General features: G+C 47.2%; 1 protein-coding gene across 1 annotated transcript in view; it reads right to left on the bottom strand.

Annotated features, from left to right (window-relative positions):
- Positions 1-15,971, bottom strand: part of ubr2 (ubiquitin protein ligase E3 component n-recognin 2) — a 179,936-nt gene that overhangs the window by 140,867 nt on the left and 23,098 nt on the right. The window contains exons 6-9 of the mRNA XM_070890969.1: positions 10,940-11,070; positions 9,147-9,285; positions 4,211-4,273; positions 3,956-4,076 (exon numbers count right to left, since the gene is read on the bottom strand). Coding sequence (XP_070747070.1) covers positions 3,956-4,076; positions 4,211-4,273; positions 9,147-9,285; positions 10,940-11,070 — 454 coding nt within the window. The remainder of the gene's footprint in view (positions 1-3,955; positions 4,077-4,210; positions 4,274-9,146; positions 9,286-10,939; positions 11,071-15,971) is intronic.

Raw genomic sequence — 15,971 nt, forward strand, 5'->3', positions numbered from 1 at the left:
GAGAGCGGGGGGGGAGAGAGAGAGAGCGGGGGGGGAGAGAGAGAGAGCGGGGGGGGAGAGAGAGAGAGAGAGGGGGGGAGAGAGAGAGAGAGCGGGGGGGGAGAGAGAGAGAGCGGGGGGGGGAGAGAGAGAGAGCGGGGGGGGAGAGAGAGAGAGAGCGGGGGGGGGAGAGAGAGAGCGGGGGGGGGAGAGAGAGAGAGCGGGGGGGGAGAGAGAGAGAGAGAGCGGGGGGGGAGAGAGAGAGAGCGGGGGGGGGAGAGAGAGAGAGCGGGGGGGGAGAGAGAGAGAGCGGGGGGGGAGAGAGAGAGAGCGGGGGGGGAGAGAGAGAGCGGGGGGGGGAGAGAGAGAGCGAGCGGGGGGGGGGGAGAGAGAGAGAGCGGGGGGGGGAGAGAGAGAGCGGGGGGGGAGAGAGAGAGAGCGGGGGGGGAGAGAGAGAGAGAGCGGGGGGGGGGAGAGAGAGAGCGGGGGGGAGAGAGAGAGAGCGGGGGGGGGGAGAGAGAGAGCGGGGGGGAGAGAGAGAGAGAGCGGGGGGGGGAGAGAGAGAGAGCGGGGGGGGAGAGAGAGAGAGCGGGGGGGGAGAGAGAGAGAGCGGGGGGGAGAGAGAGAGAGCGGGGGGGGAGAGAGAGAGAGCGGGGGGGGAGAGAGAGAGAGCGGGGGGGGGGAGAGAGAGAGAGCGGGGGGGGAGAGAGAGAGAGCGGGGGGGGGAGAGAGAGAGAGCGGGGGGGGGAGAGAGAGAGAGCGGGGGGGGGGGAGAGAGAGAGCGGGGGGGGGGGAGAGAGAGCGGGGGGGGAGAGAGAGAGCGGGGGGGGAGAGAGAGAGCGGGGGGGGAGAGAGAGAGCGGGGGGGGAGAGAGAGAGCGGGGGGGGAGAGAGAGAGCGGGGGGGGAGAGAGAGAGCGGGGGGGGAGAGAGAGAGCGGGGGGGGAGAGAGAGAGCGGGGGGGGAGAGAGAGAGCGGGGGGGGGGGGGGGGAGAGAGAGCGGGGGGGGGGAGAGAGAGAGCGGGGGGGGGGGGAAGAGAGAGAGCGGGGGGGGGGGGAGAGAGAGAGCGGGGGGGGGGAAGAGAGAGAGCGGGGGGGGGAGAGAGAGAGCGGGGGGGGGGGGGGGGAGAGAGCGGGGGGGGGGGGGGGGGGGGGAGAGAGAGCGGGGGGGGGGGGGAGAGAGAGCGCGGGGGGGGGGGGGGGGGGAGAGAGAGAGCGGGGGGGGGGGGGAGAGAGAGAGCGGGGGGGGGGGGAGAGAGAGCGGGGGTGGGGGAGAGAGAGCGGGGGGGGGGAGAGAGAGAGCGGGGGGGGAGAGAGAGAGCGGGGGGGGAGAGAGAGAGCGGGGGGGGGAGAGAGAGCGGGGGGGGGGGAGAGAGAGCGGGGGGGGGGGGGGAGAGAGAGCGGGGGGGGGGGAGCGGGGGGGGGGGAGAGAGCGGGGGGGGGAGAGAGAGAGCGGGGGGGGAAAGAGAGAGAGCGGGGGGGGAAAGAGAGAGAGCGGGGGGGGAGAGAGAGAGCGGGGGGGGAGAGAGAGAGCGGGGGGGGGAAGAGAGAGAGAGAGAGAGAGAGAGAGGGGGGGGGGGGAGAGAGAGCGGGGGGGGGAGAGAGAGCGGGGGGGGGGAGAGAGAGCGGGGGGGGAGAGAGAGCGGGGGGGGGGAGAGAGAGCGGGGGGGGGAGAGAGAGCGGGGGGGGGGGGGGAGAGAGAGCGGGGGGGGGGGGGGAGAGAGAGCGGGGGGGGGGGGGGAGAGAGCGGGGGGGGGGGGGGAGAGAGAGCGGGGGGGGGGGGGGGGGGAGAGAGAGCGGGGGGGGGGAGAGAGAGAGCGGGGGGGAGAGAGAGCGGGGGGGGAGAGAGAGCGGGGTGGGAGAGAGAGGGGGGGGGGCAGGTCGGGGAACAGGAGGTCGGGTCAGTCGGGGGGAGCGGGTGTCGGGGCGGGGGGGGAGCGAGTGTCGGGTGTGGTCAGGGGGGAGCAGGACCTGGCCGTGGGAGGAGCCTCATTCACACAGCCCCAGTGAGGCCATTCAGCCAGGGCTCGGGGCTGCGTGCTTCGGGCCCCTCCCACACAGTTCGGCGCCTGGAGCTACTGCACTTGCGTGCCGACTGGAGCGCGCATGTGCAGAGGTCCCGGCACTGTTTTCAGCGCCGGGACCTGGCTCCGCCCCCCCCACAGCTCGTGCTGGCTGCACCGAGGGCCAGAGGACCTGTAAGTCGGTGGAGAATACCGAGGATTTTTTTAGGGGCGAAAAATGGGGGCCCAGCTTGGAGGGGCGCCCGTTTTTTTTCTTGTGGAAACTTAGGCCCAATATGTGGTGAAGGTGTTCCCACAATGCTGTTAGGTGGGGAGTTCCATAATTTTGACACAGCAACCATGATTTTTTTTTAATGGTCAAGTTAAGCAATGCAATAATGCTCTCCTTTCGTCTGAATACAGCTGAAAAGTACACAAGACTGCATCAAAAAGAAAAGTGTCATTATATTCAGTTGAAGCTATCCAGCATTCAACGATAGGTCACTTTCAAGTGCTTTACTGAACCCATTTTCTTCCCCTGTTTAATTTATCTCCCTTTCTCTTCTGAAGGTGTGGACTCATAGTTTCACAGGTACTAACATCTCTGGTTGCTCACCCGAGTGGCCAGTTCTTGAATGAGCCAAGACACTGAGCATCGGCTGGCTACTTCAGTGAAGGTCAACACAACCAATCCCAATCTCACCTTCTTCAAAGTCTAATCATGTGTATTTCCCATCAGGTGGTGACTTCATATTACACTATGCACTGCATTTATCCAAGAAGCCATCTGGGGTATTCTGCTTTACTCAAGCTACCGGAAGTTAGTAAATCAGTGGCTGTGGGCGACTCGACAGGCACAATTCTGAGCAGTTGATTTTTTTTTTAAATAAAAGCGAGTGCAAGTCCTTGTGGGTTTTGGTTATACATGGAAAAGTCTACTACCAGCGCTTCAATTATCTACACCCTTGAATGCCTGCCAAAGTGTTTGCTTCACTAGATAGTTGTTAACACCAAGGCTCCATACATCAACTTCATGCCCCAAAAGACACTCAATTCAATGTATTTATATTGTACTTTTCTTCATTCCTACGATCACAGTATTACTGCACCATACTTGCAGCAGCAAAATGTGGCAATCTTTGATTAGCTGCCCATTTCCATTATCTACCGGGGGCGGGCAGGTGAAAGTGAGAAATCCTCCATTATAGCAGATAATGGAGGTTCGACTTTTAAGAAATGAAGCGTAATGAATCAAGATTTTCCCACATAACAACGAACAGAAAAGGTCTTGCCAGTCCCAAAGTAAAACAAAACAAGCTTGCATCATAATTTAGTTTGTGCACTGGATTTTTTTTTCAATGGCCCACTAATACACGGAGTTGTTCTCTCTCCCTCCTCCGTGAAAGAATTAAGAAGCTAGGTTTAGAAAAGTGGCAATGCTTGAAGGAGAAAGTCACTGTCCATCTATTTCTTGAAGAAAATCTTTCACTTCTTGAGTTACACTATGAATTTTATGTATTTCAGAAGATTAGCATTTAATCTGCTGGAAGGAAAACAAATGCCTTTCAATGCCATACAGGCGAACAGCCACGACAATGATATCCAGTCCAATGCTGGGATCCTCCAGACAAAAGTCACTGAAGCATATCTGCTTCACTTCCGCAGCAAAGAAAAGAGATAACGCGATCTGTGGAGAGGAGCGCATCAGTAACCAATTGCTCAAAAAATGAATTTTTCTCTCAAACATTGGATTCACATTGAATTATCTAAAAAACTACCCATAACACAAACATACCTTCAATTTTCAAGACAGAACAAGTGTCATGGTAATTTTCAAGATACAAAATGAAGGAGAATTTTTAAAAGCAAATCAAGCCATCATTTATTCAACTAAACCAATTGCATTGCTTTTTAAGTAGTGCCCAATGCTATACATCACATGGTTAAATGGGATTTATTTTCTGATTATGCTTACCCGAGTAGCCAATCACCTGGCTCAGCCAAATAAAGAGTTTTAGGGCAAAGCCCTGATGTGCAACAACAGATGAATGCATTACTTGCACCTTTAGCGGCTTTGTTTGTCGACTAGTATTCCTCTAGAGCAAATCAAACATGGAAAAAAATTTGTCAAGTTGTTGAAGGTCAGAAGAATATACACACACACAGCAACCTCCAATTGTTTTTATAAACACATAGGTACATTTTATTTAATGTTGAGGAAAATTCTCACCACTATTACTGTTTTTGCCTGATCACAAAACTGGAAGTCACCATATCGAACTGATCTACGACCCTGAAAATACCAGAAAAATAAAAATATTTTACCAACGAAACCTTTCACAACCTGAACTCCAACAGAAACTCTAAATCAAGAGAAGTCATCAGTATAATAAACCAAGATGTACACAAGATACACCAAAAAGAATTCCAAGAAGTCAAACATTCCACAAGAGAGAAGCTGAGTTTCCAAGGAGATTTTTTTAGATCCTGCAACATTGCATCTGAAGGTATGATGGTGCACTGCTATATAATGTTTGGATGCAGGTTTGCTTCTGTAACTCTCCATATGGCAAGTTGCTAACCAGTTGTGCGATTCTAAGATACTGCTGGGGGATAGGACGGAAAGTGAGATAGAATCATACCTGGACTCTTTCAAGTACTTTCTGGTGGATTGTTATTTTCAGAAACTGGAAACAGCCACTGAATAGGTAGACTTACCGAGTAGGGAGTATAAGAACTTAAGAAATAAGAGCAAGAGTAGACCATTTGGCCCCTCGAGCCTGCTCCGCCATTTAATATCATGGCTGACCTGATCTTGGGCTCAGCTCCATTTCCCTGCCCGCTCCCCACAACCGTTCACTCCCGTATCATTCCAAAATCTGTCGATCTCCACCTTAAATATATTCAATGACCCAGCCTCCACAGTTCTCTGGGGCAGAGAATTCCACAGATTTACGACCTTCCGAGAGAAGAAATTCCTCCTCATCGCAGTTCTAAATGGGCAACTCCTTATTATGAAACTATGCCCCCTTGTTCTAGATTCCCCCATGAATGGAAGCATCCTCTCAATTTATCTTGTCGAGTCCCCTCAGTATCTTATATGTTTCAATAAGATCACCTCTCATTCTTCGAAACTCCAATGAATATAGGCTCAACCCTTCTATATACGTCAACCCCTTCATCTCCGGAATCAACCTCGTTAACCTTCTCTGAACTGCCTCCAATGCAAGTATATCCTTCCTTAAATAAGGAGAAACTGTACGCAGTACTCCAGGTGTGGCCTCACCAATACCCTGTACAATTGTAGCAGGATTTCCCTGCTTTTATACTCTATCCCTCTTGCAATAAAGGACAACATTCCATTTGCCGCCCTGATTATTGCTATACTTGCATACTAACTTTGTGTGTTTCATGCACAAAGACCCCAGGTCCCTCTTCACTGCAGCATTTTGTAATTTTTTTCCATTTAAGTAATAATTTGCTTTATTTTCCCTGCCAAAGGGGATAACCTCATACTTTCCCACATTCTACTCCATCTGCCAAATGTTTGCCCACTCACTGAGCCTGTCTATATCCCTTTGCAGATTCTTTGAGTCCTCCTCATAACTTGCTTTCCCACCCACCTTTGTATCATCAGCAAACTTGGCTACATTCCACTCGGTCCCTTCATCCAAGTCATTAATATAGATTATAAATAGTTGAGGCCTCAGCACCGATCCCTGTGGCACTCCACGAATTAGTTTTCCAACCGGAAAATGACCCATTTATCCCGACTCTGTTTTCTGTTAGTTAGCCAATCCTCTATCCATTCTAATATATTACCCCCAACCCTGTGAGCTCCAATCTTGTGCAATCAACTTTTATGTGGCACCTTATTGAATGCCTTCTGGAAATCCAAATATACCACATCCACTGGTTCTCCCTATCCATCCTGCTCATCACATCCTCAAAGAACTCCAGCAGATTTGTCAAACCTTTTCACAAAACCATGCTGACTCTGCTTGACTGCATTATGATTTTTCCAAATGTCCGGCTACTGCTTCCTTAATAATGGACTCCAGCATTTTCCCAACTACAGATGTTAGATTAACTGGTCTATAGTTTCCTACTTTCTGTCTCTCTCCTTTTTTTAAAAAAAAATAGGGGCGTTACATTTTCGGTTTTCCAATCCGTTGGGACTCTCCAGAATGCAGGAATTTTGGTAGATTGCAACCAATGCATCCACTATCTCTGCAGCCACTTCTTTTAAGACTCTAGGATGCAGGCCATCAGGTCCAGGGGACCTGTCCACCTTTAGTTTTACCAAGTACTTTTTCTTTAGAATCTATAAATCACAGAAATTTACAGTACGGAAGGAGGCCATTGAAGCCCATCATGTCTGCGCCGACCAACCCAGCTTAATCCCACTTTCCAGCTGTTGGTCCGTAGCCCTGTAGGCTAAGGCACTTTAAGTGCACATCCAACTATTTTTTTTTTATAAATGTGGTGAGGATTTATGCCTCCACCACATTTTCAGGCAGAGTTCCACACCCCAACCACCCTCTGGGTGAAGAAATTTCCCCTCCTATCTCCTCTAAACCTCCACCCAATTACTTTAAATCTATGCTCCCTGGTTGTTGCCCCCTCTGCCAAGGGAAGCAGGCCCTTCCTGTCCACTCTATCCAGGCCCCTCAATTTTATACAACTCAATAAGGTCTCCCCTTAGCCTCCTTTGTTCCAAAGAAAACAGACCCAGCATCTCCAATCTTTCCTCATAGCCAAAATTCTCCAGTCCTGGCAACATTCTTGTAAATTTCCACTACACCCTGTCCAGTGCAATCACATCTTTCCTGTAATGTGGTGACCAGAACTGCACACAGTACTCCAGCTGCAGCCTAACCAGTGTTTTATACAGTTCAAGCATAACCTCCTTGCTTTTGTATTCCATGCCTCAACGAATAAAGACAAGTATTCCATATGTCTTCTTAACCACCTTATCGACTTGGCCTGCTACCTTCAGGGATCTGTGGACCTGCACTCCAAGGCCTCTCTGTTCTTTTACACTTTTCAGTGTTGTACCATTTAATGTGTATTCCCTTGCCTTGTTAGACCTCCCCAAATGCATTACCTCACACTTATCACGATTGAATTCCATTTGCCACTGTTCTGTCCACCTGACCAGTACATTGTCTTCCTGTAGTCCGCAGCTTTCTTTTTCATCATCAACCACACAGCCTATTTTAGTATCATCTGCAAACTTCTTCATCATATCCCCAACATTTAAGTCCAAATCATTTATATATACCACAAAAAGCAAGGGATCCAGCACTGAGCCATGCAGATAGTAATTATTTTAAGCACCCCCCTCCCTAAAGCCCCATGATTATCTATTATTGGGATATTTTTAGTGTCTTCTACCGTGAAGACCAATACAAAATATTTGTTCAAAGTCTCTGCCATTTCCCTGTTCCCCATTATTAATTCCCCAGTCTCATCCTCCAAGGGACCAACATTTACTTTAGCTACCCTCTTCCTTTTTATACACCTGCACACGGGGTTGGGTGTAATATATTAGCATGGCGAGAGGATTGGCTAACTAACAGAAAACAGAGAGTCAGGATAAATGGTTCATTCTCTGGTTGGCAACCAGTAACTAGTGGGGTGCCGCCAGGACCCCAACTATTTACAATTTATATGAACGACTTGGAAGAAGGGACTGAGTGTAATGTAGCCAAGTTTGCTGATGATACAAAGATGGGAGGAAAAGCAATGTGTGAGGAGGACACAAAAAATCTGCAAAAGGACAGACAGGCTAAGCGAGTAGGCAAAAATTTGGTAGATGGAGTATAATGTTGGAAAGGTTGAGGACATACACTTTGGCAGAAAAAAATCAAAGAGAAAGTTATTATTTAAATAGAGAAAGATTGCAAAGTGCCACAATACAGCAGGACCTGGGGATACCTGTGCATGAAACACAAAAGGATAATATGCAGGTACAGCAAGTGATCAGGAAGGCCAATGGTATCTTGACCTTTATTGCAAAGGGGATGGAATATAAAAGCAGTGAAGTCTTGCTACAGCAATACAAGGTGTTGGTGAGGCCACACCTGGAATACTGCGTGCAGTTTTGATTTCCATATTTACGAAAGGATATACTTGCTTTGGAGGCAGTTCGAAGAAGGTTCACTAGGTTGATTCTGGGGATGAGGGGGTTGACTTATGAGGAAAGGTTGAGTAGGTTTGGGCCTCGACTCATTGGAATTCAGACGAATGAGAGGTGATCTTATCAAAACGTATAAGATTATGAGGGGGCTTGACAAGGTGGACGCAGAGAGGATGTTTCCACTGATGGGACTAGAACTAGAGGGCATGATCTGAGAATAAGGGGCCGCCCATTTAAAACACACATGAGGAGAAATTTCTTCTCTGAGGGTTGTTAATCTGTGCAATTTGCTGCCTCAGAGAGCTGTGGAAGCTGGGACATTGAATAAATTTAAGACAGACATAGACAGTTTCTTTAAATGATAAGGGGATAAAGTGTTATGGGGAGCAGTCGGGAAAGTGGAGCCGAGTCCATGATCAGATCAACCATGATCTTACTAAATGGTGGTGTAGGCTCGAGGGGCTGTACGGCCTACTCCTGTTCCTATTTCTTATGTTCTTAAGCTCTTACTATCTGTTTTTATATTTGTATTCTGTTTTTATATTATGTATAGGTGACAGAAAGAAAAAGGAAAGAGAGAAAATAAATTTAAGTGAAGTTCAGCATCCCTCAAATATAGGTCCTTCTATTGGTGAATTGAGACTACCCTGTATCAGCGAAATCAATTAGCTACAAGAATGAAAAGAAGAGTTTTTGTTTGTATTTATGCTGTCAAACTGTGGAAATATATTATGAGTTATGGCTCCAATAGATACATCACAGGCAATATAAACATACACACATACACAGTATAACAGTGCAGATCTTGCATGCATAAATCCTACACACAATATGGAAATAAGCTAAAGGATCATCCAGTTATTTTTCTCACTCTGTAACCAAATTACATTTGCAGAATTGAAGTTCAGTAATTTTACCACTTTACTGTAAAAATAAAAAATCGTGCCAAACTGCAACTTCTTTTGGTGAACTTACAGTTTACATGTTACAAGTGGAAAATATAATTTCAAAAATAAAAACTCACATCTCTATCCACAGTGGTTGCAAAGCTGACAGCTTCCTTCTGTGTACAGTTCACAGCCTTTTGCAAGGTGTAAATCACTTGCTCATAAGTATGGACTTCATCATTAAATAACATGCAATAGTAAGTATCTTCCTTTTCCCTAAAGAGAAAGTAAAGAAAGCCACATCTCCAAGTTTAGAAGGATTTCCAAAATACCGAAGTGGTTTCAATAATAACAGAACACAAAACTGGTCTTCTATACCTGTAGCACAGAGCGAAACACTGACAAAACAAAAATAATTTTTGACCAAGGAAGCAGTTACTCGTGATATATGAATTTCACACTATGATGGTGAAGCAACGTTTTGGTGTTTCAATACATTTGCAATGGGGCCCGTGACTCTGTATATTAATTTCCAATCTCAACTGGATCTCACTCGGGAGAAATACAGAGCAGAGGCCAAAAAGAATCAGGATGCTTCTTGTATGTTTAATGATAAAAACACAATCAGGGTTTCACCTCCTGACTGCTATCCAGAAAACCTCTACTGGAATTCAGTCACTTCTGGAGAGGTTTAGACTCAGCTGCCATGAGCCCCACAGTAAAAGAGCCCGTAAACATTTACTTATCAGGCACAAAAGTAAACCCAAACTACTTTGATGAGCTACCATATAGCTGATGCTGCTCTTGGGGCCATACCTTCAGATAATTCAATAGCTTGAGGAAGCAGTTGGAGTGAAATCAGAGGAAGAAAAAGTCCTACACATCGGTCTAGGCTTGGGGGCCGGGGCGTAAAGGCAAAACTCTGTTGAGGTTCCTAATCTTCACTATTATCCAGTGACCCTGCTGAAAAAATCCTATGGATAAATATTAGGTGAGGAAATAATTAGGCTAGGCTGTGATACTGTCCACAGTGGCGCAGCACACCAAAGCGACATTAGCTGACAAATGAAGAGGTATTTGGGTGAGGTGCTGGTTGCAATAAGGGAACCACACCTTGGAATTGTCATCACTGTCTTTATTAAAAGTGGGTAAACAAAAAACTGAAAACAATGAGGGGCTATGCATTCTGTATTTATTCCACTAGAGTACAGGACTCCGAAAATTAGACGCTGCACCTTAAGCTAACGAAAATGTCAATAATTTAAACTGCAAGCCGAAATTCAATTTTAAACAGCCATCCATACAGACACACAATATAATTAGTCTCAGCCTGGTTGTCTTGCAGGAAAGGAAAAACAGCTGGTCAGGGCGGGTGCATGTCTTCTCTCAGCATTGTTCAAGGATGTGTCAACCAGCAGTATGGACATTTCCACAAGTTAGATCATTCACAAACAAAAGAGGAGAATGGTGGTGGGATCTGGGAAGGAAAAGGGCAGGAGGGATGCAAAAAAAAAAACCATGCGCAAAAAGTTTCAACTGATTTATTTTTGGAAATCTGCATCAATTAAGAGACATTTGCATACATAATTATCAAAATCGGATCGGGTAGATGCTGAGTTTGTTTCCCCTGGCTGGAGAGTCGAGAACTAGGGGGCAGTGTCTCAGGATTTAAGACTGAGATGAGGAAGAATTTCTTCACTCAAAAGCTTATGAATCTTTGGAAGTCTCTACCCCAAAGGCTGTGGATGCTGTGTCATTGAGCATATTCAAGGCTGAGATAGATAAGGTTTTTGGACTCGTGAAAATCAAAGAATCAGGCGGGAAAGTCAAGTTGAAATCAGCTTATGAGCTTATTGAATGGCAGAGCAGGCTCGAGTGGCCATATTGCCAACTCCTAATTTTTATATTCAATGTCAACATGTATACTTACGGAGGCTCTAAACCAGAAGGTAGTCTATCTTCCTCCACCCACGTCAGCATATCTACAGCATATTTGAAAGCAATTGCAAAAATATTGTAGGCACGTCCAATCATGTCCTCAGATAAATGTGCCAGTGGATCCTTTGAAAATAAGGGTGAATTAAAGCTCAACTCAATCAGAATGCAACAGCAAAAAGCCCAATGACTAGTAATCCACACAAAAATGAAGTATGATAACGTGCAGAGAATTGTAACAGTGGTAAAAACAATTTACTCGCAACTGATCTGTGTCTCGGGTGACCACGTCAATCTATCACATACATGACAAGTATAGTCGGTCTCAGACCAGACCGTTTGGTGGCGGTTTCTCCCAACAGCAGAGCATTCCCATCACCTCCTCACACGGTAAGGGGGGAAATCACCTCAGTTGCTTCATCAAAAAGTCAGGAATGATGTTGTCATTAATTACTCGACAATTTCATATTTATTCACAACTACTTCAATAAGAAAGCATCCATGCCACCTATAGCAAGTCCCAGAGAAGTGTTACACTGACAAGAAGCTGAAAACACGCCGATCTCAATCTCCAGCAAGAAAAGTCTACTTTCCCCTGAACTTCAATGGCAATGAATTTCCAAGTACGTCTCAGTCAACATCCAGGGAGTCATCACTGCTTAGAAACTTTACTGAAAGTAAACTAACACAAAATATAAAAACAGATAGCAAGAGATTCTACAGGTATATAAAGAGGAAAAGAATGGCTAAAGTAAATGTTGGTCCCTTAGAGGACAAGACTGGGGAATTAGTGATGGAGAATATGGAGATGGCAGAAACTCTCAACAAATATTTTGTATCAGTCTTAACGGTAGAGGATACTAAAAATATCCCAACAGTGGATAGTCAAGGGGCTCTCTGGGGGGAGAAACTTAACACAATCACAATCACTAAGGAGGTGGTACTCAGTAAGATAATGGGACTAAAGGCAGATAAATCCCCTGGACCTGATGGCTTGCATCCGAGGGTCTGAAGAGAAGTAGCGGCAGGGATAGTGGATGCATTGGTTGTAATTTACCAAAATTCCCTGGATTCTGGGGAGGTCCCAGCAGATTGGAAAACTGCAAATGTAACGCCCCTATTTAAAAAAGGAGGCAGACCAGTTAGCCTCACATTTGTAGTTGGGAAAATGTTGGAGTCCATTATTAAAGAAGCAGTAACAGGACATATGGAAAAGCAAAATTTGGCCAGGCAGAGTCAGCATGAAGGGGAAAGTCATGTTTGACAAATTTGCTGGAATTCCTTGAGGATGTAACAAACAGGGTGGATAAAGGGGAACCAGTGGATGTGGTGTATTTGAACTTCCAGAAGGCATTTGACAAGGTGCCACATAAAAGGTTAATACTGCACAAGATAAAAGTTCACGGGATTGGGGGTAATATATCATGGATAGAGGATTGGCTAACTAACAGAAAACAGAGAGTCGGGATAAATGGTTCATTTTCAGGTTGGCAATCAGTAACTAGTGGGGTGCCGCAGGGGATCAGTGCTGGGACCTCAACTATTTACAATCTATATTAACGATGAAGGGACCGAGTGTAATGTAGCCAAGTTTGCTGATGATACAAAGATGAGAGGAAAAGCAATGTGTGATGAGGACACAAAAAACCTGCAAAAGGACATAGACAGGCGAAGTGAGTGGGCAAAAATTTGGCAGATGGAGTATAATGTTGGAAAGTGTGTGGTTATGCACTTTGGCAGAAAAAGAAATCGAAGAGCAAGTTATTATTTAAATGGAGCAAAATTGCCAAGTGCTGCAGTACAGCGGGACCTGGTGCATGATACACAAAAGGTTAGTATGCAGGTACAGCAAGTGATCAGGAAGGTCAATGGAATCTTGGCCTTTATTGCAAAGGGGATGGAGTATAAAAGCAGGGAAGTCTTGCTTCAGTTATACTGCTAAGTACTGCTAAGGCCGCACCTGGAATATTGCGTGCAGTTTTGGTTTCCATATTTAAGAAAGGTAATACTTGCTTTAGAGGCAGTTCAGAGAAGCTTCACTCGATTGATTACGGAGATGAGAGGGTTGACTTATGAGGAAAGGTTGAATAGGTTGGGCCTCGACTCAATGGAATTCAGAAGAATGAGAGGTGATCTTATCGAAAAGCTTAAGATTATGAGGGGGCTTGACAAGGTGGATGCCAAGAGGATGTTTCCACTAATAGAGGAGACTAGAACTAGGGGGCATAATCTTAGAATAAGGGGCCACCCATTTAAAACTGAGATGAGGAGGAATTTCTTGAGGGTTGCAAATCTGGAATTTGCTGCCTCAAGAGAGCTGTGGAAGCTGGGTCATTGAATAAATTTAAGACAGTTTCTTAACCGCTAAGGGAATAAGGGGTTAAGGGGAGCGGGCAGGGACGTGGACCCGAGTCCATGATCAGATCAGCCATGATCGTATTAAATGGCGGATCTGGCTCGAGGGGCCGTATGGCCTACTCCTGCTCCTATTTATGATGTTCTTATAACCAGATAATATAATTCAAGGAGAGAGCAGAAGCTCGATCATGTGATAAGTGGCTCATTTCACAAACCCTCAAAGCTTCTCCACCATCTACAAAGTTTAAATTAATTACAACAATCTAATAGAATACTCTCCACTTGCCTACCTAAACCATAATGGGAACACCTTCAGCACAAGAACCACGGCAGTTCCAGGAACAAGGACTAATGATTGGAAAAAAAATCACAAGGCCCAGAAGCTACAAAACACTGAAACGTATAGGAAAGAGAGAGTTAAGTCAATAACCACAACATCAATTTGGAAATTGTGATGCACAGTGACAAACTTTATAACCCTGTTCAAGAAATGGAAGAGGATGTACCAATTAGTCTCATCACAGTTGTGGGTAGATTTCTGGAGTTTAATATGGAATGAAATTCATGAAGAATTGGAAAGGCATGGGCGAATCGGACGCAATCAGCAAGGATTTGCAATGGGCAGGTCATGTTTGACAAACTGATTTTTTGGGGGATAAAATCACAGCATCTAAATAAATGGAAATCAGTGGATGCTGTGTATATAGATTTATAAAATACATTTGACAAGACTCAGACTACAAATAATAAAAGGTATATGATGAGAGAGAATGAAACCATATGGTTAAAGAGAAAGAGAATCAAGAGGCCCAAAATTCCACATGGACTTTTTTTGGCGCAGTTATAGAGGTACATCCGATTTTTTTTAGTGTCCCAACTGCGCCAAATAAAAAAGTTCCACATTTTGCCAGCATAACCTTTCATTTTGGAGCAGCACAGATTGTCCTTAAGTTCTGTGGGTGGAGCTAAAGGTCTGTGCCGAAAAACTGAGGTTGCCAGGGTAACGAGGGATGCTGAATGTATCCTGTAGGGCCCAAGTTTCCACAAGAAAAAAAACGGGCGCCCCTCCGAGCTGGGCGCCCATTTTTCGCGCCTAAAATAATCCTCGGTATTCTCCACCGACTTACAGGTCCTGTGGCACTCGGCGCAGCCAGCACGAGCTGTGGGGGGGCGGAGCCAGGTCCCGGCGCTGAAAACAGTGCCGGGACCTCTGCACATGCGCGCTACAGTCGGCACGCAAGTGCAGTAGCTCCAGGCGCCGAACTGTGTGGGAGGGGCCCGAAGCACACAGCACCTAGCCCTGGCTGAATGGCATCATTGGGGCTGCGTGAATGAGGCTCCTCCCACGGCCAGCTGCTGCTCCCCCGCCCACCCCCCACCCCACCCCGACACTCACTCCCCACACCCCCCCCCCCCCCCCAGCCGACCAGACCCGAACCGACACCCGCTGCCCCCCCCCGACCCGAGACCCGCTCCCCCCCGAGGCCCGCTCCCCCCCCCGACCCGACACCCGCTCCTGTTCCCCGACCCCCCCCCTTCCCCTCCTCTCTCTCTCTCTCTCTCTCTCTCTCTCTCTCTCTCTCCTCCTCTCCCCCCCCCTCCCTCTCCCTCTCCCTCTCCCTCTCCCTCTCCCTCTCCCTCTCCCTCTCCCTCTCCCTCTCCCTCTCCCTCTCCCTCTCCCTCTCCCTCTCAGCGGCACGAATGGCTGCAGAATTCTCCCTGGCTGAAGCACTTTCACACAAGTAGGAAGATGGTTTATTTAATCTTTTCTTGGCTTATAAATGTTTATTCAGGTTGGATTTATTTGTATAATATTTGTAGAAGTATAAATAAGGATTTATTGTCGAATTTAATGAGTTCCCTTTCCACCCCCACCTCGTTCTGGACGTCTAATTTGTAACCTGCGCCTGATTTTTAATGTGTAGAACAGGTTTTTTCAGTTCTACAAAAATCTTCACTGGCTCCATTCTACTTTAGTTTGGAGTACATTTTCACTGTGGAAACTTTCAAATCAGGCGTCAGTGGCCGGACACGCCCCTTTTTGAAGAAAAAATTCTGTTCTAGACTAGAACTGCAGAAAAAAAAATGTGGAGAATTGCGATTTCTAAATAGTCCGTTCTCCACCAGTTGCTCCTAAAAATCAGGCGCGAATCATGTGGAAACTTGGGCCCGTAGTGTCATTGCTGATTTTTGTCTCCCCAATAACTTCGATTTCCATAACGCGTGTAAGCATTCCAAGAACTAATTTAAAAAAATTGATTTGTCTCTTTGTAAAGTCAAGCATGACCCCAAACCCACCGGTGCCTGCCACTTCTATCCCGTGCCGAAAGGCCCCCTGACCCGGCCCTCTTCTATTCCAGGCCAAACGGCCCCGCATCGGCCCGCTTCTATACCAGGCCAAAAGGCCCCTGCACCGGCCAGCTTTTATACCGAGCCGAAAGTCCCCACACCAGCCGGCTTCAATACCAGGAAAGGCCTCGCACCAGCCCACTTCTATCCCAGGAAAGGCCCCCGCACCGGCCTGCTTCTATCCCGGGCCGAAGTGCACCAATCCACTTCTAACACGGGCCAAAAGCCCCCGCATCAGCCCGCTTCTATCACGGGCCGAAAGGCCCCCGCACGGGCCGCTTCCATCATGGGCCGAAAGGCCCCCAGCCGCAGTATCTTCA

The sequence above is a fragment of the Pristiophorus japonicus genome, chromosome 9, assembly GCF_044704955.1.
Source record: "Pristiophorus japonicus isolate sPriJap1 chromosome 9, sPriJap1.hap1, whole genome shotgun sequence".
Classification (NCBI taxonomy): Eukaryota; Metazoa; Chordata; class Chondrichthyes; family Pristiophoridae; genus Pristiophorus; species Pristiophorus japonicus.